Consider the following 27,652-nt stretch of genomic DNA (forward strand, 5'->3'; position numbering starts at 1 on the left):
AAATATAAGCAAACTCTGGACCGGCTTCAATAAAGTGTCTCATCAGCAAGAGGCAGGCTTACTTGCTGGCGAACTTGCTAATCCTACATGCGAGAACCGTCCGTCCATGATATGGGCTCCAGCTTAATATTCATACGCAGTGGTTAAATCCAGTTACGACCTTTGCGTGTGGGTCAAAATTCTTCGTAAGTTACGACTGCGGTCTGAATAAGCGAGCAGACTCCGTTCCAGTCGCACTTATCCCTCCGCGTGGCCAAGGCCTGATGGGTTTCCTTCTCCCACACATGCCATTGTCTTTATTCCACACAGATGAAACACAATTCCATCAGTAAATCAAGCCGGGGACCCTTGAAAGCTCTTTTTTTTAATGGCACTTCAAAGGAGGGTAAAGTTAAGGTTTCCCGAAATACAGCAATTTGTCAGAATGTTTTTAAAATGCTACTCCCTCCAGTCCGGGCAGAGTGTCTGGGTTGGACTTTGATTTAATTAAATGTGGATTAGATCTACAATCTGGATGGATTACAGGAAAAATGAAAATAGAATATCTGAAGAAAGGGCATACAAAGGCTAACGTTGTACAACAGCTGCCAAAACACGGGGCTGCGAAAAATCAAATAAAAGTCCAAACGTGATTACGAGACAAAAAAAATCCTCCTTATACCGTGGGGATTGTTAAATTACACGGAGTGTGGGACGTGATTTCATCAGTGTCGATAACCTTTTTGTTTGTGAATCAGTCAGGCAAGGGCATCGAGGCAGCTGTTAAAGGCACGGAAGGGTGAGAGAGGGCTTTTTAGCCAAAACTCGACGCTAGAATGTTCGTGATGAAAGTGGGTTTTTTTTCGTACAGATTGGAGGAGATTCAGTTTCTATCAGGAGGATGCGTAGCTATCTTTGTGTTTTTTAGTGCAACGGTTTACACGTTTAAGTGCCGTACATGCAACGGGGGATGCTGCCAGAGCGGTGTCATGGTTAGCGAGCACCGAACTTGCAATCCAGAGGTCGACGATTGAATCTTCTGGTGTGGCAGCTGAAACAGTGGTGCGATTTTCTTTCAATCCGCCCGTTTGGATCGCGTGTGGTGAGGTCAAGTCTGGATACTCCCACCTATTCCAAGACGTCTGGTCAGCGTGGAATAATAAGCCAAATGCCCTCTATAGTGGCTCTCAGCAGCACCCTCGAATTAAGGCCCCTTTGTCAGCAGTGCCACGAGTAAGCATGTGCAGGGCTGTAGCTTAACCTTCTTTATTATTTGACAAAAATGAAACGGTTTTTTTCAGTGGCTGTTTTGACAAATGATGAAATTTAAGTGCAGGATACATCTCCTTATTCGCATCTTGATGTGGCCTTCTGATAACAGCATACCTAGTTTATGTATCAAATAAAACGTTTAAGACGTGTGTTCTCCGCCCCCCTCCATTCCCACAAGTGATACACGCAAAACACCCAGAGTGGCCAAGGCATATCCGGCAGGTACACCTACACACGCCTAGCTCTTAGTTGGAGAGTTGCATTCCCTTTACCTGAAAGGAAACAGTACGGGAAAAAAGATGTAGATAACGTCGGTGGTTGTGTTTTTGTTCTTCGTGGAATAACTCACCCGCTGAGGAATATGCATTCAAAGTGAGAATCCTTCGTCGCGCGCGGAGCGTGTGAAAGTTTGACAATAGCACCCTGTGTAAACAAAGTCGCAGGTAACGTGTGGGAAAGTACACTCGGCCAGTCACCGTCAGTTTTAATGTCCACAGGTCGTGACTAAATGAGAACACCCATGCATGCAACAACCAACACACACACACGCGCACGCGCGCACAAGAATTGATTATGAAAAGCGTCTCGATCTTTTGACTTGCTTTTGACGCAGCCCCATGTTTCTCAGTACATAATTGGCTTCGCTTTTACAATATCCACCCCGATCCAACAGGCCGCACGCACAACGTTGCTGCACACGGTGCGCGGGCAATTGAGGGTCACTGTGGAACACACTGCAACGAGTAACGCGCCGCGGTTGCTACATTGACCAATTGTAGAGCAGAGGAGAGCAAATACAACAGCTGTTGGCCTGATACGAACGCACGTCAATCGAACAATGGGTCGGAGAAATACAATTCCAACGTGAACTGGCGAGAGTGCGTGTCTTTGTGGGTATTTCCCATGCTACGTGGCAAGTACACGTTCAGCTTTTGCATTTGACAATAACGTCATGCACATTTTCAAACCGACGACGGTTCTCATCCAGGGCAGACTGTTAGCCTCGTCAGCAATGCAATGTCGCTTAACTTAATGAAATGTCCATTCACACCCGTGGTAGATATTGAAACACTGGCGTTAGTGGACGACAGTTTTTTTGAACAACTTATCGAGGTCATTTTTTAATATCTATCTTCTTTTTTTATATCAAAGGCAAAAATTGTCTGTTTGTGGGTTTGTGTCTGTTCGCGCGTTTGCGAACAATTTGCCTCTCCAACGATGGGGTTTAGATAGAAAAAATATCCAGGTACCAAGCCATAAGCCCCGCGGTGAGCAAGTGCTATTCCATTTTCAACACCGGTCAACTTAAAATGTGTTTCATTAGTGATTTTGTGCGATTTTTGTGCGCTTACCATTTATTTATTTATGACGCACATACCAACTCACGCGCCTTTGGTGGGGGGAACGGCCCATGCCAAGTCGCACGCCTTCGGTGGGAGATGCTACCACTATAGGCCGTAGATATGACTGCAGAGCGGCCGGGGAGATCGTGGCTGGGGGGGGGGGGGTCAGGAGTAGCAGCCCAGCCCCAGCCTGCCCCAAAGTGCCACCTTGGCCGGCTGGACAATCTAGGCGAGGCCGGAGGCTCTGCACGGGATTAGGCCTCACCACGCCACTCTGTCAGGTGAGTACTTTGTGCTATAGAGGCGATAAATACTGCTATAGAGTCAGCATATACTACTGTAATGATAGCAGGTACCACCACAGTCGGTATGCACTGCTGTAATCATAGCAGCTGCCACCACAGTCGGTATGCACTGCTGCAATCATAGCAGGTACCACCACAGTATGCACTGCTGTAATCATAGCAGCTGCCACCACAGTCGGTATGCACTGCTGCAATCATAGCAGGTACCACCATAGTCGGTATGCACTGCTGCAATCATAGCAGGTACCACCACAGTATGCACTGCTGTAATCATAGCAGCTACCACCACAGTATGCACTGCTGTAATCATAGCAGATACCACCACAGTCAGTACGCACTGCTGTTATATTTTTAAGAGTAGTTTTTAAATATTTTTAAGACCCGGGCAACGCTGGGTACTTCCCATTAATTTTCCAAATTCCTCCAGCAGTCGATTAGTAAAAGGCTGTACCGTATATAAATATGTGTGTTTACGGTGCAATTCAATACTCCTCTCATTGAGCCGAGGTTGCATAGTGAACGCTGGTATGTTTTAATCTCCTGTGCCCCGTATCTCCCCTCTGTTTACTTTTTCTATATAACTCCCCTTTATTTTGACGCCCACATTTCAACTGCTGTTTCCAGAGTGGTTGGGGAGGTGTGGAGGTTTCCCGCCATAAAAACCACGTTCCGGTTCCACCAGTCTAGAGGCTGCACCTGACGGGGGTGGGGGTCGTGAAGCCGAGGTCGCAACCGAGTACCCGATACCCGTACCCTACCCGATACCCGGCTACCCGTACCCGGCCGGGTACGGGTACGGGTACCCGTTTGCGACCCTGGTGCGGCCGGGTACGGGTACGGCTAAGGAATCAAAACCCGTTTGCGACCTCTATCGTGAAGCCGTTGGTTTAAATGGAACCGTGGTATGAGTCCAGGGTCAGGTGTGCCACGCTCTGCGGTGCAGAACGCATCGTGTGAGATCTGCGTGCGCAGGTGCACCCACCTACCTACCCGCAAGAGGAATGCCTCACGGCTATGTTTTGTTTAAAGGGTGGTTCGTGTTTTGTTGACGAGGACAAGAATGTACATTTGATCGACTGTTAATATTGTCCAAGTACTTTTTTTGAGGAATGTCACGAAAACAATGTTTTGGCAGTGGTGCACAAGCACAGATTTGTCAAAAACACCACCCTAAAAAGGACAACAACTTTACTGTACTGGGTGGCAATGCCCCTTCTTCATTGCATTTCCAGAAACGTCACCTGCAGACATTTTTTTTTGCCTCTGCAGTACGGTGTTATTCACAAATGCGTTGAGCCTTAAAGGAATGTCAGTTGCGTTGACAGAGTAAATCGAGCTAGTCGACGTTTTACGATTAAACAGAATTTTACAATTTGTGGTTACGCTGTGTACCTTGGCGTGGCACAATTACTCACGCGCGTAAAAGTTAAACATTTGGGTTTTTTTTTTGTAAACATTCGAATATAACTTATTGTTGGATATTGTTTTTGGTGGGTGGAGAGGTTGTTGCAGCGGCCGTGAGTGGTCTGCTATGTGAACCCGGTGACCCGAGTTTTAGTTCCTGGCCACTGCTAACGTTTTTAAACTACACTATTAACTATAAACTAACTTTTACGCGATCTAACCCAAAAAAAACCATGTATTATGGATATTGGTCGCGAAAACCAGTTAAGACCCACTGAGCTATGTAGCTCTTTTTCACAAGCGACCTAGCCACAAATGACAGCTCAGCCAAGTGGCTTTTCACGTGGAAATGTATCGCAACCAAATACTCTAAATGCATGGTCTTTCTAAACGTGGAGGGGAAAAGTAGGGGACCCGGAGAAAAATGCACGCAATCACGGAAAGCGACATGCAAACTTCAAATATACACCAGGCGTCAGAGTTGTGGATCGAGCCCATGATCTCCTATATACCAGGCGAGGTAGTTAACATCTCGCCACCGTGACGCCCATCCTGGGGGCACTCCACCAACACAACGCTGTTCGGCATGGTCACGTGCGGTCAAACGATTGCCATGACCAACGCGGCTTGGGATAGTTTTCATCCCGCACTAAATTCAGGGTTAAAAAATATACTTTGTGAGCTCTAAGGCAAAAGTTAAAATGTATGAGTTTATATATATAGGTGTAGCTTACATAGGCAGCTCTAAAACACCCTACTTGATGGGGGGGTGAAACCACGTACGGATTATACAAGATGAAAACACAGGATGAAATTATAATTAATCTTGGTCGAAAAGTAATCCCTACTAGTACTATTAATCCCGCATTGAATACTGGTTCCGTTATCTTTGCTAGCATATAGTCCAGCAGCGAATACACCCACAGCTCCATCCAGGAGTAGATCAGTGCAGATGACAATGAAGTGCTTACACCCACAATCTAGCCTATGGGAGTCTCTAACATCCCACAACTTCCGTGTTGTTGTTTTTTTCATCTGGACAGACGACAGCAGTGAGGCAGTTTTCGGTGGGATTTTCAAAATTATGGATCCGACCCTGCCTCTAAATATTGCAATGTTCTGTGCGCTCACATGACATCACACGGGCAGCCTTCAATCCATGATCGCGACGGAACTCGGCCGCCCTCTCTCGTCTGGTGCCGGTATTGCCAAATAAAGTTTTTGAAAAATAAATGCTCGCCCAGTAACGTTGAAGCCACTTGACCGACAGGAGAAAGTTGTTTCTTGATGGGGCGATACGAAACAGAAGCTAGGGGCCGTCCATAAATGACGTCACGCACCTAGGGGGGGGGGGGGTTCAGACATTTGTGACGATGTGTGACAAGGGGAGGGGGGGTTTGAGAAATGTGACGTAACATCAAAATGCGCAACTTTAAATGAATATAAACACGTTATAATTAATTAAACAGACTTTTTATTAAATGTTTTCTCCTACATCAGAGTGCAGCGCCACATTAAATACGCACTACAATGACAATAGTTTAAAGCGATTTGAAGCATGTTTTATTTTTTTTTTGGGGGGGGGGCAGAGCTTTGTGACGTCATATTTGAGGAGGGGGGTCTGACTTTTTGTGACGCCGTGTGACGACGACGACGGGGGGGGTAAAAAAACGTCCAAAATCGCGTGACGTCATTTACGGACGGCCCCCTAGACAAAATAGTGAGGATGTCCTTCGGCTATCCACTCATAGAGCGGAGCTCTCGTCGGCACGGAGACTCAAGAGTAGACCATGACCGCAGGCCTGGGTGTGAACCTCGTAGCCCCTGAGCCGAGAGAGAAAAACGTGACCATCCCTGGAAACACCCCACAAAAAACACTCTCCTCACTCAGGGACATCTCTGGCGTGGGCAGGGGATGGATGGACCATTGAATCCATCACCTCGATTCTATCACACCAAGCCCGAGATGTCATCACGTTGATTGTGGAGTGTACGACTGCGGAGACAATAACTGCCGGGCCACCTTATTATTTATTTCTCATAACTCACACTGTTACACTCGCTAGCACATCACGCAAAACGGACCGCCTGGCAACGACGGCGCTGACTGACTAGATAGCTGGCTAATTGTCCAGCAGTGGCGACGTCGAGCGATGACCAAGGACGGCAGCGACGACAAGACGAGCCCGATTCCCACGGACAGCCCTGAGCTCCCTCTCTCGCCCCCCTTTTATACTTCCAGCGGGGCCCGGGCACGCCCTGGCCCTGCCCTGGCCACGCCCCCGTTCTGGAACCTTCTAACTGGTTCTTGGAGCCACAAGATGGATCCCTTCTACGACCCTTGTTGGTCCATTTATTATCCCTTCCATGAGCCTTGCCCCCAGCTCTTCCTTTTGGGTGGGTACACTCGCAATTGCTTCCCCTGGTCGCCAGTCGGCGCTGCTACACTACAATTGTATCGTTCTTGTGCATTGCTGAATTGTACGTTGAGCAGAGCGGCGGCTGGGTCTGTACGTGGGGGCATTGTGGCGGTGCCCAACCTAAAAATGTGCACGCATCTCCCCATGCTTCTTTGCGCACTTTTGCGGTTTTTGTTCTACACTTTATTTTATTTATGACCGTGTTTCTGGTTCATATGTCAGAGAAGGGAGTATGCACCGATGTGTCTTTTTCAGGCATCATCTACCTCTTCACATCACCATTTTGATGCCGGTCCACACAATCTGCTGTGTTTTTAAGTTGTGTCCTTCCATCAGATATCTCGAATTGTTTTGCGAATTTGTTCTACACAACCTGTTCCTCTGCGGCCGTCTGGAACGCTCTTCCTTCCGATATTAGGAAGCCACTGAAGCTATGCACTTTTGCATAATCTAGATTTACAAACTGATTTCTTTAGAACTGATGTTTGTGTTTAGTTTGTTGTCCTTCCCTTTCACCTCCGATTAGCACGGTTGCCTACGTACGGTGCGAAAGAAGTTCAGCATACAGTACATACATATACAATCTGATAATACTGTCTGTATGCTTGGGGGGAGGGGATTTGTTTCACCATACTTCGCTAGTCTGGTCAAAGTGCATTGGCGAAAGGGTGGGAGCAGGACAAAAAAATGCAACAATATTCAAATTAACTCAGCAAACCATTTATTGTGTTCTGCTATACATCGATAAAAGTATACACCATTTGTGTACCATAATACCACACCAAAATGACTGTGTAATACTGCACAGCAACTAAACATCATCCCAATTATACTCTGAATTGGTTCGTTAAATTTTACATAAATCCAGATATTTTTTATGGAGCTATGGATAAATAATGTTTTTGGTAAACACATGGTAAATATATTTTAAATTCATAAACACACATGGGACATGGAATCTGCAATTCACTTTAGAGCTGGGTAGTCCCAATGGAAAGCAAAAACAAATATCATTAAATCACAAAAACTCACATTCCTCACGTGCATTTCCTTGCAAGATATATCACACAAAACAATTTGGGCAACGTACCTTCGTGAAATCACATCGATTCATTTCTGACGTTACATTTCTGCACCATTTAGTGAAGACATATACTTTCTGCATTTATATTGTTGTGCAGCATTTAGTTTAATGGGAAATTTAAAATAATATATATTAGAAAAATGTGTTTAAGAAAACAAAAGCACGTCTACGACTGCCAATCAACTTTGTGGTGTTCTCTCTGTTTCGTGTTGATCATTTTAGTTTGGTTTCTCTACGATCGTTTCCCATCTTCACTGCCGATCAGTGTCAGGCCAGCTGACAGCACCGTGCCGATGTCCAGTCGATCCCACCGCACTGGCAGTGACACGTGCTGTCGTTTGGGATGTCCCACGAACCACACGCGCTTCCACACGAACACGACACTGCTATGTGCCCTGTGGGGGAACAATGATATATGTGATCACAGTGCACATTATGGGGTGATGCCATCGGAGGTGACGTCATGAACATTGAATTGAACCCCTCCCCACCCTCCCCATGAGAAAGATCAGGATATCTTACATTGAAACTCTCTGCAAAGGGAGACATGCACACAAGTGGCAAAGATGGTAATATGTTTGGTTTGGGCAAAGAAGAGTCAAATATTGCCTCTACTCAAGTTAACAAGCAGTAACAACCAATAACATGACTTGGATGGAAATATATGATTGATCATTGTCCATTGCCTCATCGATTAGGGCTCGCAGAGACACATTCTGATTGCTATACAACCGACAGTAAGATGAATCTTAGAAGGTTGCAACCGCACAATCCTTTCGCACATGGGGGTTTCCACGGGCAATATCCTTTTGCAATTCCCCCCAAAAATGACCTCCTGCTGATTGAAGTAAATCACCGCTTGCGTGCAGAGTCTATGCATCACAAGGGCACTCGCCGCTAGGATATTCATTCACGTGATGCACCACAGAGACCCCCCCGCACACACAATCACACATCCCTCTCACCTGTGGGGCAACTCGTGGTGGCACCTGCGTTGGAGACGTTTCTGCAGGAGATGCGGTTCGTTGCAGCTGGAGTTCCAGGACTCCCAGGGGGTCCAGGAGGACCAGTGTTGCCTGGTTGCCCTCTCAGGCCGTTGTTACCAGGGGGACCAGCTGGTCCAGGAGGTCCAGAGCTCCCAGCTGGGCCAGGTGAGCCAGCTGGGCCCAGTTTTCCTGGATCGCCTCTACTGCCAGGGTCACCTGGCACACCTACAATCAGGACACACCGGCATGGTCTGGGTGTAAGTGACCATAGTTTTCAATAGCTGTAGGCAATTATAACAGTAATCAATGGCATACACTTGTGGAACACGTTGAAGGTGTTTCCTTTGATTTTACAATAGATGGCGACACTATAATACTCGCTTGCAATCATTAAGTTGCCAAAAATCTATTCATCGGGTCTATGCAAACCTGCTCGATTGCCAGGCAGTTTAACTGGTAGGATATGCAAGAAAATTGCAATATGGAATTTCATAACTGGGATCAATTGAGCAACAGTTAAGAACAATAGCGTTTGTTGGCGAAAGTATGACCAAGTGATCTTATTCTTGGTTCTTTTGGTAAAGTAACGTCGAAGGGAAACAATAAAATAATAAAAATATAAAACAATAAAATTATCACGACGTTTCGACCGCAACACAAGCAATCGTCATCAGGTGTGAGAATGTTATTTTTTTATATTTTTATTATTTTATTGTTTCCCTTCTACGTGACTTTACCGAAAGAACCAATAATATTAATCCCTGCAGTCACGAAAGCTTTAAATCAAAATTCAAGTGATCTTACTTTAAGCAAGACCCACAACAAATTACCTCTTGGTCCAGTCTCTCCATCCTTTCCCGGTATTCCTCGTGGGCATGAGGATGATCCATAATAAATACTGCAAGCACACACAGGTTTAGAAGTATAGCGAAAAAATGTAAATGTGACTGTGATTCACAATGTGGTAGACATCACAGAGAAGATGAGTGAGAAAAGGCCGGTGTGGTTCGGTCACGTGGAGAGACAACAGGGAAATGATGTGGGTCAGAAGGTGGCGAGTGATGCAAGTGGAAGGAAAGATATGAAGAGGAAGGCAGAAGAAGAGGTGGGGCGATGTGGTGCGGACATGCATGGTGGCCTGAGGAGCGGAAAGGGAGATGGCGCAGGACAGGGCAGTGCGGAGAAGGTTGGCAAGGACAGGGGACCCCACATGAGTGGGATAAACGCGTGGAAGAAGAAAACACTCGGGAAATTTAAAACACTGTCTGCAAATAACTCTCTTTTGATTACACACAGCAGCAGCAACATCGCCCCCCTCCCCCCACTGTGAATGCTTGACAAGCCACTCCTGAAACATACTACTGAGCCTCAGTGTGAGGCTTTCCTGGGTTAACGGGAGTATGTACGTCATACATTTATTGAACTTCTTTCGCACCGTACTTAGTCAACCCGTACTAATCGGAGGTGCGAGGATAATAATGGAAATGATGCATTTGCCATGTCCTATGGAACCGAAATCGGTGCTTCCATGCTCAGTCTCATTACCTGCATATTTTGGGTAGGAGCTCTTCCAGTTGCCTCTGTTCAGAAACAAAATCACATTTCGAATTTATAACAACTACAAGTAGACATCCAAGCTCTCACACGTGAAGGTTTTAATAATTTACAGTATTACGCACTGTAAATTGTATTCGCTAATCCATTTACGAATTGCTCAATGTCATTTACATAACGAGTGGCAAATACAAATCCGAAGAGGCGTTTCTTTTTCCGATCATGGTTATATTTATGATTGTGATTATCTGCTCACGACAAATGAAGTTACAAAACTATTCAACGAGTTGCCAACCGAATGCAGGACTATAGTTTAAATATTAATATTGCCCAATACATAATTATCTTATACCACTTGCAATGTTCTCATCGCACAATATATCGGCGTGTTTATACAGGTAATATAGTACAGTATTCACCGCATATGTAACGCTCCCCACACATATACGAGAGTTCAATGTGCATCCCGAGTAAAAACGTGGAACACGTTCGCGTTGGGCCCAACGCTGGCCCAACGCCGCACGTTTACCAGGTCGACGAATCTTTACCATCCGTACCTTTTCCGCTTGGCGGTCGTCAGTTGCTAAATGATCAGCATGCGCCTGTGCAAAGGCTAGCAGCAACCACAGTGTCAGGCTGTGCAGCACCTTCATCTTTCCCCTGCTCAGCAACAGACGAAAAACTAATATAGCAACGCAATTGTAGTGCCTCTTTAGCACGGAGGCGAATATTTAACAGAGAACCTTGGGGAATTCCTGATCGTTTATCAATTGTGAGGGGTGAGGGGGAGGATGTTTACGAGAACATTTCTCATCAGCAGGATCCATAACTTCGGTGACTTGGCAGGACCATGCCAGGAATTTTGTTGTTGGAAATAACTGAGCGATTAGAACACACAGTGTCGTAAACGCATAAATTCTACCAGCTTCTTATAAGCAGGGACGACCAACAGCATATTCGGCTACGTTCAGATATGGGTATTCTTTGGTTATTTCGGTAAAGTCACGTAGATAAAAATAATACAAATAAAGTGAATAAAAATATAAATATATAAATATTTTTATTCACTTTTTTTTATTAACGTGACTTTACCAAAATAACCAAAGAATATGAATTCCTATAGTCACGAAAGTTTTAAATCAAAATTTAGATATGGATGTTCATGGAATGCGATACAGGCATGTATTAATTACAGTCTATTGCAAGCCTAGGATTTGCAAAGGCATTCAAGTTTACAACTGGGGGGGGGAAGTCAATTTATGACATTAGATCCATTGGCTGGCGAGTTTCCTTATCATTAGCAAATCCAGTCAAACAACATTGCTTCACCGTCTTTGTTAAGCTATCCACACACTGTACGATTTGTAATGACTTGACACAAAGGTTGCACAAGCGTGGAAAATCACTCTGAAGATGAGCCTAAGCTAATCTGTTATACAAGCCCGGTGTTCCGTTTTTCCCGTCAACGAAATTATAAGTTATAAAAAGTGGACGACATCCCCCCACCCCCTCCAGATGTGGGGGTAAAAAGTCGTAGATCCAACAGTGTTCCAAAAATTGTCGACCCACGCAAACACATTTTTTACTTCCCCCCCCCACCCCCCAAATGTATTTTGTAGGCATGTATAACTAGACACCCTACATACAACAGAGTCTAGATTTCTTTCGGAGGCAGGAACTAGAATAAGGACTGTGAAATGGAGAAATGCAGCCTATAAAAAGGCTTAAGAATAAACTAAAAGTTTAAACAAATTACGTTGTGTAGAGTTGCACTGCTCTAACAAGAACTACACTGGTCAACAACAAAAAACATGTTTTTCTGGCCTGGACTTTTGCAGCTGTTTTAGACTAATTTCAGGGTGCTGATTCCAAATCTGATCTCAGATTTGCTCTATCACATCTCATTTTTATGCTATCGGCATACCCAATTTTCATTGATTTTACCCGAAATTAACTGTCACTTATGATTGCAAGTTGTTTGCGAGTCAGTGACTGCTTTAGTGTTAAAATGTGGTGCTGTATTTTTAGGATAGTGTGTTTATAATATCATTTTATGTAGATATCCACATTTATTTAATATTTTTCTTCTGCAGTTTTTATTGAAAATGCAATATTTGATATCTCAAAAACCTGATGTGATAGACAAAAACTGATGCCAGATTTGGAATCAGCAAATTACATTAAAACCGTTGGAATACCTTATGCCAGAAAAAGTGTGTTGACCAGTGAGCTATTAAAGGACGAGCCAGAGAACGACCGTGGCCATGCAACCCAAACTGTGGGCCGTATCGTGAAACAATGTCGCCCGCACTCCTTCCACGTGTGAGAAATAGCAAAACTAGTCAAGACTCTCCTGAGGCCTTCTTGCCGTGCCGAGCAGGCCTCAACATTTACCATTCTGCTCCTGAACATATCACCACGGGCAAGAATCGAACGACAGGACATCTCTAACCACAAAGAACACCGCAATGCAAGAACCGTCTATGCGGAGACCTACGTCTGACCATCTGAACAATAAACCGAACTTTCCACGGACTGTAGTCTCTATCAAGGCAGCAATCGGCATCTATCTTTCTCTACAGGTTGTTTTCGAGTTCAAACGTGCCCTGTATATACTTAAAAAATATATATATATAAAGGTGTTGGTTCTGCCTCCTTGATTTTGACCGAAACTTCTAGAAGGTTCTACCAAATCATATGTGCATTTTATTATTATTTATTATTTCCCAACTACGTGACTTTACCGAAAGAACCAAGAATACATATGTGCCTTGTTCCTGAACTGCTACGACTATGGTATGTACATTGAACTTCTTTCGCACCGTACGTAGCCAACCGTGCTTATCGGAGCTGCGGGAAATGTCAACGCCACACTAGCTGCTCCACTTTTCCTTCCGTATGGAGATACATTGAGCAGCAATTATGAACGAATGTCCAAGTTGCAAGCCGGAGCTGCTGGCTTCAGAGAATGGCACGACTTCACAACGCGTTCCACCGCAGCCACATTTGGGGGGGGGGGGGGGGATTTTTTGAGCCAACATCAAATCAGCACCTTTCCCCACTTCTGCACAACAACAGAAGCTCAAGCCAATTCCAGCTCCGTCACGTACGTCCCCAGTTCGTCTCTTAGCAGCTTGGCAGGCCTTTGCCAAGTCGTTACTAGAGTACTGCACAGGCTGGTCCAGACGTCCTGTTACCCCCAGATGTAAGTATCTACAACTTATGTGAAGTTTATTTAAAAGAAAATTGAATATGCAAAGAAAAACAATTGTAGGGGTCGATTAATTGGGAGTCACGAGAATTCTGGACCGCTGTTTGCAGTGACTCGGCGGGCATTACAAATGAAATATAGAAATGTGACATGGCTATTTTTTTTAATTTTACCAGGTAAGGGTCACTGAGCTGTTATTCAAAAGCGACTTCGCCATATATGATAGTGGAAACGTATCGCATGTTGATTCTAAATGTGGAGGGAAAACCAGAGGACCCAGAGAAAATCCACGCGACAATGGGGAGAACATGCAGACTCAAAATAGACAGCCCGTGTCAGGTTCTGGATTGAACCCATGACCTCCTGTATATCAGGCGAGGTCGTTAACATCTCACCACCATGGTGCCCCACATATGGTGCATTGGAAAATTATATTTATCGGCAGTATTGGCGAAACGTATTTTTACGTCAAATGTGTTTTAGATACCACTCAATTATATACTTTACATGCAGTGTGATTGTACAGGTGTAGTGACATAGAATAGGTCACGTAGCAGCATAGCGCTAGCTGCTGGCATGGAAGGGGATCTGCAGCTTACAGCAGCCCTGACTGACAGCAGGTCACGTGATAGACCAGTGAGGGATGTAGGGGATAGTTTACGAAAGGGCCCATCGAGAACCCGCTAGTAGGTTCCAGAAGGGGGGCGTGGCCAGGGCGGAGCCAGGGGCCTCTGTAGGGGACCTCAGCGCTGTCGTGTGGAGAGGGATCCCGTCGTGCTGCTGCTGGAGTCTTCACCGTCGTCTCCGTCTTCATCATCTCGGCGTGGCCAGTCAGGCAGTCTACCAGCTGCCCTGACTGGGAGCCGTAGTTACCAAGTGTTAACTGTTATTGTCTATGAGTCAGTCACTTCGCAAGTGCCCATCATGGGGGAAAAATGCTTTGCCCAGAATTTGGACAATCTTTCCTCCAATGGATTGTTTCAAAAAGCCACCAAATCACACGTGGTTGTTGTTTTTTTGCCTCATGGCAAGGGTTTTAAATAAAAAGAGATTCACGAAGTAACATTAACAAGCATTTATTAGGAAAAATCAAATGTCATTTATCTCAATAGAAATGAGCTTCACCAAAATCAGCATATGTATTTACAACATACCTGTCAACCCATACGGTGTACCCGTATTCTTGTACAGAGACATTGAGTTTTCAGATCCATACGTCGTGCATCCATTTCAATACGGACATTTGTGTTGTCTATTTGTTTGTGTTTCTCCCTTGTGATGGGACTTTGTTGGATGAACTTTGAGATTTATAAGGGCACGGTGTGACCAATAAGGTCTGAATTGTTCTGTAATAAGGTAGGCACTGATAAGGGGTTGACAGGTATCTTATAAAATCCAGATTGTTTTTCTATATTGGTTCATCAAAAAATATATCCATAGAAAGACATGTTATCATGCACCAACAGACAAATCTGTGTAGTCAAGTTCAATACTTTGCTATATATTTTTTTTATTCATAAACACATGGGACATATAAACGACAAATCACTTCAGAGGTTTGCAGACGAAATTAAGCAGCAAAAATGTCTTGTGAGATTACATTTCTGCACGATACTTGGTGAAAATAGATGCTCTCTGCATTTGCAATGTGCTGCATTCTGTCTCAAGGAAAAAAAGATAGTTGAATTATCCTATCAAATTAGATTTAATTAAAAAAAATCGTCTCTACTTCACAGAACAATTATTGTTCTCCCATCTGCACCGCCGATCCGTCTCAGGCCAGCTGACAGCACCGCGCCGATGTCCAGTCGATCCCACCGCACTGGCAGTGACACGTGCTGTCGTTTGGGATGTCCCACGAACCACACGCCATTCCACATGCGCACGACAACGCGATGTACCCTGTGGGGGGGGGGGTATGGATACACGTCAACACATTCATGGGAATGAATATATTACAGTATAGCCGAAGTAGAGTCATTATCATTGTATCACTTCCTGCTGATCGAATCAAACCATTGAATCAATGCAGTCGATGAGTGACTGGGGCACTATCCTCTAGGATACTCATCCACATAATGGTCCATGTCCCCCCACCAAAACCAACACCCGCTATTCGCCACTAAGAGATAGTGACGTCACCATGGTGACTGTGCCAGGCCAGGTGCACTTTGAGGCCACGTGAAGTGTCGAAGGCTCAAAACAAATAATCCTGTGTTAGAATCCCCCCCCCCCCCACACACACATCCCTCTCACCTGTGGGGCAACTCGTGGTGGCACCTCTGCTTGATACGTTTGTGCAGGAGATGCGGTTCGTTGCAGCTGGAGTGCCAGGACTCCCAGGGAGTCCAGGAGGACCAGTGTTGCCTGGTTCCCCTCTCAGGCCGTTGTTACCAGGGGGACCAGCTGGTCCAGGAGGCCCAGAGCTCCCAGCTGGGCCAGCTGAGCCAGCTGGGCCCAGTGGTCCAGCAGGACCGGCACTGCCCGGGTTGCCTGGCACACCTACAATCAGGACACACCGGCAATGTCTGGGTTGAAGTGACTATAGTTTTCATGAAAATAGCAGTCGGCGGTGCGCCCTTGGGAAAGATTTTTATTTTAATGTCCACTTTGCTGTAGATAGCGCACCTTGGATTAAAAATATCCTTGCCGGTTGAAGAAATAAAGTCTTTGTGTTTGTACAAACCGGTCCACCGGCAGGCACTCGAGCTGCAAGGATATGCTAGCAAATGGCAATTATAGATAATTTCACAGTTGCGTTCCAAAGAACCTATTCAGTTAAAAATAATACCGTTTGTTGGCAAACGTGACGAGCAAGTGTTCTCACTAGAACCAATAACCCGCGATGAATTACCTTGTGGTCCGGCAGGCCCATCCTTTCCAGGAAGGCCTCGTGGGCCTCGAGTTCCAAAACAAATGCTGCAAGCACACACAGGTGGAGAAGTGAGAGGGCAGTTACAGTATTCCCTTTGTCACTGTAATGGACACCATTAGTCTTCAACAAGGGGTGCCCACGGTGGTGAGATCTTAACTACCTCGCCTGGGATACAGGAGGTCGTTGGTTCGATCCTAGACCCTGACACCTGCTTATATGTTTGGAGATTGCGTGTATCTCTCTGTGGTCGCGTGGGTGTTTTCTCCGGGTCCTCGTTTAGAAAGATCCGTTTCGAGAATTCAGCTGCTATGCATTTCTACGTGTATAAGCCATTTCATTGCGCCAGGTCACTTCTGAAAAAGAGCTAGATTACTCAGTCGGCCTTACCTGGTAAAATAAAAATAAAGGTTTTTTAAGTGTATCTTAAAAATGCTGGATTAACCTTTTTTCCCCTCTCGGTATCTAATCATAATTGGGCACATTCACGATACATTTTAATTTTGTAGAATAAAATTGGTGAGATTTTTTTTTAAGGATGTTTGCTGTGATTGAAAAAAGCAGTCGGGAACCTTAAAACAGCAGAATGTTTGCTATCAATGTACTCTTGTGCTGTATTTAACATTGAACATTGATATAAGTAACACGTTTTTCATCCACAATGTGTAACATACGTTAAAAGTTACATTTTTAATATTGTACACAATAAAATGAAAAACAGCAATGGCAGCTGTACAATTATTATTCACCAAAATATTTTTCGTCTCTTGTAAGTGAGAGTTGTTTACATTAACTTGATTAAAGCTCAATACAATTAAAATTGAAAACGTAATTACAGTTGAACCATAAGTTACAACCCAAATGTTTGTTTACATCTAAGTTATCGTCCTGTCATTGAAAACATTAGCAGAGTTGAATTTAATCGAAAACAGTGCTTCCCTTACCTGCAGCTGTTGGGCAGGAGGTCTTCCAGTTCACTCTGTTCACAAAATAAAAACAACACACATTGTGAAGTTATGTGAATAGTCAAGTAGTGTATTAATAGTTGATTTAATTCAGTGGAAACTGAAGCATTCATCCAAGCAATGTCTCACAAACCGAGTTCTTAATAATCAGTATATCAAAGTACAGCATACATCAGGTAAAAGTTAGTTATACATTAGGTCAAAGTTAGTTAAAATTCTAAACACCTTAAACGCCATCAATGTCAGGCAATACACTTGCAATTAGGTTAAATACTGCATTGAATATTAAGTAATACGTCACTGTACATAATTATGCTCCTGAAAATGTGTTATTCGTTCACATGCACTGTAAATGAATATTTTCATATGGAGTACATCATACGGCACAGCATTAATCGCGTAATATCTTCAAATTATGTGCATATTTAAAATATTTACCGTGGCCCCTTCGTTGTGGGAAACGTCGCTTTGCAAGGGACCGGCATGTGTCGGTCGAAAGATTAAGAGGCAGACTGCCAGATTGCACAATGCCGTCTTCATGTTGGCAATGATTTGGGACAGAAACCGCACGATGAGTGTCACTCTTCAGTCTGGGTGCAGGTATTTAAAGGGACAGCGTTGACAACCAAACAATCATTGGGAAAATCCCAACTGTTTGATTGTTCAACAGCATTTACAAATAATTTGCATGCCACTCCCTTAGAAGGAGGGGTTTGCGGTTTATCTCGAGAGTAAAGATTTTGAGTAACAAAATCTTACCACATCGCGGAGAAAAACTGAGTGAATACAACACAGAAAATCTATTCAATGTTTCTACAAAATCTTTGAAGACATTGGGAAAATCCCAATCGTTTGATTGCTCAACAGTATCTACAAATAATGTACATGCCACTCCCTTAGAAGGAGGGGTTTGCGGTTTATCTCGAGGCGAAGGATTTTGAAGAACAAAATCTTACCACATCGCGGAGAAAAATTGAGTGACGACAACACAAAAAATCTATTCAATATTTCCACAAAATCTTTGAAGATATGCACACACCAGCATGTTCAGCCACGCGTGTAGAAAATGGTCCATTGTCAGGTGAAACCAAGTCATTCTTTCGTTTGACAATTAAAACCTACATTTTACTACTGGGGGCAAAAAATAATGGCACCGAGTGTGGACGATCTTTGTGCTCTCACGGATTATGGAGAAAAGACGCCGTTCTAGATTTGAAGCTTTCGTGACTGCAATGATTCATATTCTTAGATTTTTTCGGTAAAGTAACATAGGTAAAAAAAGAAAAATTATTAATGAATTATTTTTGTTTTTTTTTCTAGATTTGAAGCTTTCGTGACTGCAAGGATTCATATTCTTAGGTTTTTTTCGGTAAAGTCACGTAGGTAAAACATTAAAAGCTTGTGTTGCCTCCGAAACGTCGTGATTTTTATTTTATTTTACTTTTATTAATTTTAATGTTTTACCTACGTGACTTTACCGAAAAAACCTAAGAATATTTTACTTTTATTAATTTTAATTTTTTACCTACGTGACTATACCGAAAAAACCTAAGAATATAAAAGACGCCGTGACCACTCACCCGGCACTAATCGCTCGTGATTTTTGTCGACGTGCGAGAGGGCGCATACAATGCAGCCTCAAATCCACACATTTGTATCTCGCCGTGTCTCTGCATCTTTCTGTTCGTCCGTCTCATTCCGTCTGTTTATGATTTGTATCCTTGTGTTAGTGTTCTTGTCACTCTCGGGGTGCTTCCTTGTCCCAAATACAGGTCACCAAACCACGCTGCCCAGGGTACTGAAGAATGGTAAGACAGTCCCGATGACTGACAGTTTCAGGAGGCATTCATCTAGACGCGGATTGACAAAAGCACTGTGAAAAGTATTCTTGGTTCTTTCGGTAAAGTCACGTAGAAGGGAAATAATAAAATAAAATTATCACGACGTTTCGATTCCAACACAAGCAATCATCAGGTGTGAAAACCACAGCAAATTTTCTTGCTCACGACGTTTCGATTGCAACACAAGCAATCATCATCAGGCGTGAAACCCACAGCAAGAAAATTTGCTGTGGTTTTCACACCTGATGATGTGAGAATTGTATTTCGTATTTTTATTATTTTATTATTTCCCTTCTACGTGACTTTACCGAAAACAGGACCCTGCGGGTGGGCTGGAAGGAATAATACTAATACCGGTACAGGGATATCGACCGGGTATAGAGGAGTTAAAAAGAAAATGATTTGTGCATGGGGGGTGAGCGATGACGTCCACACCCCCCTCCCCACTGACCCGCGCGCCCACAGAGCAATGACGTCAACACCCCCCTCCCCACTGACCCGCGAGCCCACAGAGAAATGACGTCAACACCCTCTTCCCCACTGACTCGCGCGCCCACAGAACAATGACGTCCACACCCCCCTCCCCACTGAACCGCGAGCCCACAGAGCAATGACGTCCACACCCCCCTCCCCACTGACCCGCGAGCCCACAGAGAAATGACGTCAACACCCCTCTCCCCACTGACTCGCGCGCCCACAGAACAATGACGTCCACACCCCCCTCCCCACTGAACCGCGAGCCCACAGAGCAATGACGTCCACACCCCCCTCCCCACTGACTCGCGCGCCCACAGAGCAATGACGTCCACACCCCCCTCCCCACTGAACCGCGAGCCCACAGAGCAATGACGTCCACACCCCCCTCCCCACTGACTCGCGCGCCCACAGAGCAATGACGTCAACACCCCCCTCCCCACTGACCCGCGCGCCCACAGAGCAATGACGTCAACACCCCCCTCCCCACTGACTCGCGCGCCCACAGAGCAATGACGTCCACACCCCCCTCCCCACTGAACCGCGAGCCCACAGAGCAATGACGTCCACACCCCCCTCCCCACTGACTCGCGCGCCCACAGAGCAATGACGTCAACACCCCCCTCCCCACTGACTCGCGCGCCCACAGAGCAATGACGTCCACACCCCCCTCCCCACTGACTCGCGCGCCCACAGAGCAAGGATTGCAACAGGCGATGTCATTGGCTGCGCCGGATGCGACGGCCATCTTGTTTAGTTAATTTAGTTCACGGATCGCAGGGGGAGCGGGCGGCCATCTTGTTGGACAGACGGACGGCCTCGCGAAGCCTTTCGCAGTAGGCCTCGCGAAGCCTCCTGCACTAGGCCTCGCGAAGCCTCCTGCAGTAGGCCTCGCGAAGCCTTCTGCACTAGGCCTCGCGAAGCCTTCTCTGCAGTAGGCCTCGCGAAGCCTTCTCTGCAGTAGGCCTCGCGATGCCTTCTCTGCAGTAGGCCTCGCGAAGCCTGCCGCACTAGGCCTCGCGAAGCCTGCTGCACTAAGCCTCGCGAAGCCTTCTCTGCAGTAGTCCTAGCGAAGCCTACTGCACTAGGCCTCGCGAAGCCTTTTCTGCAGTAGGCCTCGCGAAGCCTTCCCTGCAGTAGGCCTCGCGAAGCCTTCTCTGCAGTAGGCCGCGCGATGCCTTTTCTGCAGTAGGCCTCGGAAAGCCTACCGCACTAGGCCTCGCGAAGCCTGCCGCACTAGGCCTCGCGCCGTGCTTTTCGTGCACAAAAAAGGCGATTAAATGTATCTCATCTCTGTGTTAATAAATGTATCTTGTCTCTGTGTTAAAAAAAACGTGCTGCGTTTCAGTAAAGTAAATTTGAAGCGAAGTTTAAAGTTTCGCCGTGAGGCGCCGGAAGCGACGGCCATCTTGTTTAGTTCACAGATCGCAGGGGGAGCGGGCGGCCATCTTGTCAGACGGACGGACACATTAATCTATTGGTGGTCTGGTCCACTTCGTTCCTACCAGTATAACCAAGAATATGAATCCCTGCAGTCACGAAAGCTTTAAATCGAAATTTCACTGTGAAAAGTTTACAGGTTCACCCTGAATAGGCAGTGCCCCCTACAGACATTGAAATGCCAGCACGGCTTTGTGCGCGTGGAACGTGGAGTAAATAGCGCCCCCTTGAGACACGAAAACGCAAAAACTTTCTAAAAGCCTACAACACCTGGTATTCCCAGGCGGTCTCCCATCCAAGTACTAACCAGGCTCGACCCTGCTTAGCTTCCGAGATCGGACGAGATCGGACGAGATCGGGCGTATTCAGGGTGATATGGTCGTAGGCGAAATCTGAGAGCAGATTTAGTAAACTTAAATCCAACGACAATTATTCCGGCTGATACGGCTGATGATATTTTCACAGCGAGTAAATGTTCCCCACAAAACTCGTGTTCACCACCAGCTGCAGATCGCGACCCCAGAGCTCACTTCTGCCACTGTCAAGACCACAGCCCTTAGGGCGCCGTGGCTCTCAGCGTCACGGTGCAGTGAAGCTGCTGAGCTGAGTTAGAATCCCGGGCACGGCTGACATCGGTGGTGTCGAGTGATATCCGAACCAGGTCAGCCTCTCTCCACCCCCACCACTTCCCCACCAACCCGCACCGTCCACCAGCGTGTTGAAGTATGGTCAATCAACCCCCGGCATAGGACAGACACGGTCTGTGGAGGTCTTCATCCATCAGCGGATTAACAAAGTCTGCACGTTTTGGTTTAAACACACACACACACGTACTGTACGTAAATATGGTGACAACTTTTACTCTGAGATAGCTGCTCAGAACTGAGATGTTGCTCCAGAGGTGAGACCACCACTTGGGTTTGAACCGAGACGTCTTGAGTTGAATTCCACTGTGAATGCGAGGATGCCTGCAGGCAGTGTCTTCACACAAGAAGTTAAGTCACTTTATCCAAAGATGGATAATAATACGTTGGAGATAAATTTACTAAATCTTCTCTCAGCTCTTGCCTACGACCATATCACCCTGAATACGCCCGATCTCGGACGCTAAGCAGGGTCGAGCCTGGTTAGTACTTAGATGGGAGACCGCCTGGGAATACCAGGTGTTGTAGGCTTTTAGAAAGTTTTTGCGTTTTCGTGTCTCAAGGGGGCGCTATTTAGTCCACGTTTCACACGCACAAAGCCGAATTGGCATTTCAATGTCTGTAGGGGGCACTGCCTATTCAGGGTGAATCTGTAAACCATTTCACAGTGAAATTTCGATTTAAAGCTTTCGTTACTGCAGGGATTCATATTCTTGGTTCTTTCGGTAAAGTCACGTAGAAGGGAAATAATAAAATAATAAAAATACGACATTTTATTCTCACATGATCGGGTGTGAAAACCACAGCAAATTTTCTTGCTGTGGCTTTCTCATCTGATGATGATTGGCTTGTGTTGCAATCGAAACGTCGTGAGCAATAACAGTTGCTGTGGTTTTCACACCTGATGATTGCTTGTTTTGCAATCGAAACGTCGCGATAATTGTATTATTTTATTTCTCTTCTACGTGACTTTACCGAAAGAACCAAGAATACTTTTCACAGTGCTTTTGTCAATCCACGACTAGATGAATGCCTCCTGAAACTCAGTCATCGGGACTGTCTTACCATTCTTCAGTACCCTGGGCAGCGTGGTTTGGTGACCTGTATTTGGGACAAGGAAGCACATCGAGAGTGACAAGAACACTGACACAAGGATACGAATCATAAACAGACGGAATGAGACGGACGAACAGGAAGATGCAGAGACACGGCGAGATACAAATGTGTGGATTTGAGGCTGCATTATATGCGCCCTCTCACACGTCGACAAAAAATCAAGAAGAATGACTTGCACCATTGGAACCTCATTTGCCAGTAAAAATATGATAATTGTTTTTTTACCCTTTTATCTGGCAACAAAACTGACACTTTTTTATGAGGAGTAATGTTTGCATAGACCACAATACCTGCAGTCATAATGCAAACAAAAAACATAACTCTGATAATGTGCACTGTCCTTGAAGTTGATTGGTCCACACCTTAGACAGCTTTCCTTAGAAGGAAAAGGGTAAAAAAACAATTATCAAGAATGACTTGGTTTCACCTGACAATGGACCCTTTTCTACTCGCGTAGCTGAACATGCTGGTGTGTGCATGTCTTCAAAGATTTTGTAGAAACATTGAATAGATTTTCTGTGTTGTCGTCACTCAGTATTTCTCCGCGATGTGGTAAGATTTTGTTACTCAATTTCCTTGGCCTCGAGACAAACCCCAAAACCCCTCCTTCTAAGGGAGTGCCATGCACATTATTTGTAGATACTGTTGAGCAATCAAACGATTGGGATTTTCCAATTGATTGTTTGTTTGCCAACGCTGTCCCTTTAAATACCTGCACCCAGACTGAAGAGTGACACTCATCGTGGGGTTTCTGTCCCAAATCATTGCCAACATGAAGACGGCATTGTGCACTCTGGCAGTCTGCCTCTTAATCTTTCGACCGACACATGCCGGTCCCTTGGAAAGCGACGTTTCCAACAACGAAGGGGCCGCGGTGAATATTTTAAATATGCACATTGTTTGAAGATATTACGCGATTAATGCTGTGCCGTATGATGTACTCCATATGAAAATATTCATTTCCAATACATGGGAACGAATAACACATTTTCAGGAGTTGAGCATAATTATGTACAGTGACGTATTACTTAATATTCAATGCAGTAGTTAACCACATTTCAAGTGTATTGCCTGACACTGATGGCGTTTAAGGTGTTTAGAATTTTAACTAACTTTGACCTGATATATAACTAACTTTGACCTGATGTATGCTGTACCTTGATATACTGATAATTAAGAACTCGGTTTGTGAGACATTGCTTGGATGAATGCTTCAGTTTCCACTGAATCAAATCAACTATTAATACACTACTTGACTTTTCACGTAACTTCACAATGTGTGTTTTGTTTTTATTTTGTGAACAGAGTGAACTGGAAGACCTCCTGCCCAACAGCTGCAGGTAATGGAAGCACTCTTTTCGATTAAAGTAAACTCTGCTAATGTTTTCAATGACAGAACGATAATTTAGATGTAAACTATAGTTTGGGTTGAAACTTATGTTTCAACTGTAATTACCTTTTCAATATTAATTATATTGAGCTTTTATCAAGTTAATGTAAAAACTCTCACTTACAAGAGACGAAACATATTTTGTTGAAGAATAATTGTACAACTGCCATTGCTGTATTTCATTTTATTGTGTACAATATAAAAAAATGTAACTTTTAACGTATGTTACACATTGTGGCTGGAAAACGTGTTACTTATATCAAGGTTCAATGTTAAATACAGCACATGAGTACATTGATAGCAAACATTCTGCAGTTTTAAGGTTTCCTACTGTTTTTTCAATCACAGCAAACATCCTTGAAAATAATTTAAAAAAAATCCCACCTATTTTATTGTACATATTCAAATGTATCGTGAATGTCCTCAATTATGATTAGATACCGAGAGGGGGGAAAAGGTTAATCCAGCATTTTTAAGATACACTAAAAAACCTTTATTTTTATTTTATCAGGTAAGGCCGACTGAGCTATCTAGCTCTTTTTCAAAAGTGACCTGGCGCAATGAAATGGCTTAACACGTAGAAATGTATAGCAGCTGAATTCTCGAAACGGATCTTTCTAAATGAGGCCTCGGAGAAAACACCCACGCGACCACAGAGAGATACACGCAATCTCCAAACATATAAGCAGGTGTCAGGATCGGGATCAAACCCACGACCTCCTGTATACCAGGCGAGGTAGTTAAGATCTCACCACCGTGGGCACCCCTTGTTGAAGACTAATGGTGTCCATTACAGTGACAAAGGGAATACTGTAACTGCCCTCTCACTTCTCCACCTGTGTGCGCTTGCAGCATTTGTTTTGGAACTCGAGGCCCACGAGGCCTTCCTGGAAAGGATGGGTGTGCCGGACCACAAGGTAATTCATCGCGGGTTATTGGTTCTAGTGAGAACACTTGCTCGTCACGTTTGCCAACAAACGCTATTATTTTTAACTAAATATGCTCATTGGAATGCAACTGTGAAATTATCTGTAATTGCCATTTGCTAGCATATCCTTGCAGTTCGAGTGCCTGCCGGTAGACCAGTTTGTACAAACACAAAGACTTTATTTCTTCAACCGGCAAGGATATTTTTTATCCACTGTGCGCTATCTACTGCAAAGTGGATATTAAGATGGAAATCTTTCCCAAGGGCGCACCGCCGACCGCTATTTTTTTAATCCTTTATATTAAGTTCACTTGCTTGCTTGCTTGCGCGCTTACGACCGTGCAAATCTTTCGGTCGTTTTTTAACCCACTTCCCGTGATCTAATCGAGCTGACATTTTGCACACAGACTCGTTGTGCGTGACAATTTATTTTCGTGAAAAAAATTTTCCAAAATGTTCCACTTTTTAGGAAAAAAATGTTTTCATGTTTATTTTAAAATACCAATGTGATAAAAATGAAACTCTTACTCAAGAAAAAACAGAAATGAATAATAAAATAAAACCGATGCCACGCATATAAATGATTTATAGTGAAAAACTTAGTTTTTACGGGTTAATTTTTTACTTTTATCATGGCCCGTTGCCTTTTAAAACTACGGTCACTTCAACCCAGACAATGCAAGTGTGTCCTGATTGTAGGTGTGCCAGGCAACCCGGGCAGTGTCGGTCCTGCTGGACCACTGGGCCCAGCTGGCTCAGCTGGCCCAGCTGGGAGCTCTGGACCTCCTGGACCAGCTGGTCCCCCTGGTAACGACGGCCTGAGAGGGGAACCAGGCAACACTGGTCTTCCTGGACTCCCTGGGAGTCCTGGCACTCCAGCTGCAACGAACCGCATCTCCTGCAGAAACGTCTCCAGCAGAGGTGCCACCACGAGTTGCCCCACAGGTGAGAGGGATGTTTGTGTGTGTGGGGGGGTGCTCTGTGGAACATCACGTGGTTGAATATCCTCGCGGCAAGTGACCTCGTGACCCATCGACTCTGCACACAGGCGATGGTTTGATTGAATCAGCAGGAATTTATTTGGGGAATTTATTTAGGCTATCTTCCGTGGAAAAACATGTAAATGTTAACGGATTATGTGTTGGGTTTTAAGGCTCTTCGTAAGGTGAAACGTACTGTCAATTCTGTCTTCATGGTACCAGGTGATCCTCACAGTTCCATAGTTTTGTGAGATAAGGAACTATCGATGATAATACATTTCCACAATTTTACGTGATTGGTTATTATTGTTTTTAACAATAATATCCTTACATTTGAAACAAACCAAACATTTTACTGTCATTGTAAATACTTCCTGTTATGTGCATGTCTTTTTTCAGAAAAACAAAGTCTCAATGCACAAAATCCTGGTTATTCTGAAGAGGGTTTTCAATTCAATGTTCATGACGTCACCTCCGATGGCTTCACCCCATAATGTGCACTGTGATCACATCTATCATTGTCCCCCCGCAGGGCACATAGCAGTGTCGTGTTCGTGTGGAAGCGCGTGTGGTTCGTGGGACATCCCAAACGACAGCACGTGTCACTGCCAGTGCCGTGGGATCGACTGGACATCGGCGCGGTGCTGTCAGCTGGCCTGACACGGATCGACAGTGCAGATGGGAAACAATCATAGAGAAACCAAACTAACATAATCAACACGAAACAGAGAGAACACCACAGAGACAACACAAACACTGTCACGGGTATGGAGGTGAACACAACATAAACATAACACGAACACGATCAAGGATATGGAGGTAAACACAAAATTAACCACGCGGAGCAACAATAAACACTTAAGCGTGTGCCACCAGCGAAAGCCAAGAGAATAATGCAACTAATAATCACAGTTATTTATGTTTGACCTTCGACAGTGTAATTTATGCAAACAGCATCCCAAATGAAAGTTGTCGTTTTGACTTGTGTAAATTGATTTCATATAGAAACATGTTTATCTTGGTTTCACATATGTGTTTGTTTTTACTGCATTCAAAACAAACGGCTTGCTCTGGATAGATATATACTGTAGGTTTAAAGATCCATCATTGAAAATTGGGACATAAGGTTTTGTTACTGTATCACATATGGTGCTCTGGTGTGGTTGATTTCTGTTGAGACACAGTACAGTATTTGCATTTATCGTTATAGTATTGAGAAGCATAATAAATGGTTGCTGTTGAGATGATTTGTGCAAGTCTTTTGATTTGAAAACCGTACTATGATAATAAAAAAAAAACATTTTAACTTTAAACTATATTCTTACATTTAAAAAACATCTATAATTAGCTGGCATTTGGCAATTCCAAAATGCTCAGTCCCAGCATTCTATATGAATCAGTATATATGTAGTGGTTTAACGCACACCAAGGGGGGTAATTGTAA

General features: G+C 44.6%; 3 protein-coding genes and 2 pseudogenes across 3 annotated transcripts; 2 read left to right on the forward strand and 3 right to left on the reverse strand.

The window, feature by feature from the left end:
* Positions 1-7,427: 7,427 nt before the first annotated feature.
* On the reverse strand, positions 7,428-11,065 carry LOC144940907 (uncharacterized). Its single transcript, XM_078867409.1, has 5 exons — positions 10,905-11,065; positions 10,339-10,373; positions 9,624-9,691; positions 8,773-9,018; positions 7,428-8,202 (listed from the first exon to the last, which is right to left on the reverse strand). The coding sequence occupies exons 1-5, from the start codon at positions 10,998-11,000 to the stop codon at positions 8,075-8,077; spliced, it is 573 nt and encodes a 190-aa protein (XP_078723535.1). The 5' UTR covers positions 11,001-11,065; the 3' UTR covers positions 7,428-8,074.
* A 3,559-nt stretch (positions 11,066-14,624) lies between these two features.
* Positions 14,625-17,965, reverse strand: LOC144940908 (uncharacterized). Its single transcript, XM_078867410.1, has 5 exons — positions 17,834-17,965; positions 17,375-17,409; positions 16,413-16,477; positions 15,815-16,060; positions 14,625-15,460 (listed from the first exon to the last, which is right to left on the reverse strand). The coding sequence occupies exons 1-5, from the start codon at positions 17,933-17,935 to the stop codon at positions 15,333-15,335; spliced, it is 576 nt and encodes a 191-aa protein (XP_078723536.1). The 5' UTR covers positions 17,936-17,965; the 3' UTR covers positions 14,625-15,332.
* Positions 17,966-21,408: 3,443 nt separating this feature from the next.
* LOC144941007 (5S ribosomal RNA) lies at positions 21,409-21,537 on the reverse strand (annotated as a pseudogene).
* Positions 21,538-22,216: 679 nt separating this feature from the next.
* LOC144940950 (5S ribosomal RNA) lies at positions 22,217-22,325 on the forward strand (annotated as a pseudogene).
* A 1,327-nt stretch (positions 22,326-23,652) lies between these two features.
* LOC144940909 (uncharacterized) lies at positions 23,653-27,369 on the forward strand. The gene is made up of 5 exons (XM_078867411.1): positions 23,653-23,784; positions 24,216-24,250; positions 25,153-25,217; positions 25,928-26,173; positions 26,741-27,369. Exons 1-5 carry the CDS (start codon positions 23,683-23,685, stop codon positions 26,866-26,868), a joined length of 576 nt encoding a protein of 191 aa, XP_078723537.1. The 5' UTR covers positions 23,653-23,682; the 3' UTR covers positions 26,869-27,369.
* The last annotated feature ends 283 nt before the right edge of the window (positions 27,370-27,652 follow it).

Source organism: Lampetra fluviatilis, chromosome 23 (assembly GCF_964198595.1).
Source record: "Lampetra fluviatilis chromosome 23, kcLamFluv1.1, whole genome shotgun sequence".
Classification (NCBI taxonomy): Eukaryota; Metazoa; Chordata; class Hyperoartia; order Petromyzontiformes; family Petromyzontidae; genus Lampetra; species Lampetra fluviatilis.

Bases quoted from the DNA above. Each gene is read 5' to 3' on its own strand.
- LOC144940908 (XM_078867410.1), bottom strand. From the start codon at position 17,935: ATGAAGACGGCATTGTGCAATCTGGCAGTCTGCCTCTTAATCTTTCGA. The intron at 16,478-17,374 runs GTAAGGGAAGCA...GTGTGCTTGCAG, and splicing joins CTCCTGCCCAACAGCTGCAG to CATTTGTTTTGGAACTCGAG. The intron at 15,461-15,814 runs GTGAGAGGGATG...CCCCCCCCACAG, and splicing joins CACCACGAGTTGCCCCACAG to GGTACATCGCGTTGTCGTGC.
- LOC144940909 (XM_078867411.1), top strand. From the start codon at position 23,683: ATGAAGACGGCATTGTGCACTCTGGCAGTCTGCCTCTTAATCTTTCGA. The intron at 25,218-25,927 runs GTAATTCATCGC...TCCTGATTGTAG, and splicing joins TGGGTGTGCCGGACCACAAG to GTGTGCCAGGCAACCCGGGC. The intron at 26,174-26,740 runs GTGAGAGGGATG...GTCCCCCCGCAG, and splicing joins CACCACGAGTTGCCCCACAG to GGCACATAGCAGTGTCGTGT.
- LOC144940907 (XM_078867409.1), bottom strand. From the start codon at position 11,000: ATGAAGGTGCTGCACAGCCTGACACTGTGGTTGCTGCTAGCCTTTGCA. The intron at 9,692-10,338 runs GTAATGAGACTG...GTGTGCTTGCAG, and splicing joins CTCCTACCCAAAATATGCAG to TATTTATTATGGATCATCCT. The intron at 8,203-8,772 runs GTGAGAGGGATG...GTTCCCCCACAG, and splicing joins CACCACGAGTTGCCCCACAG to GGCACATAGCAGTGTCGTGT.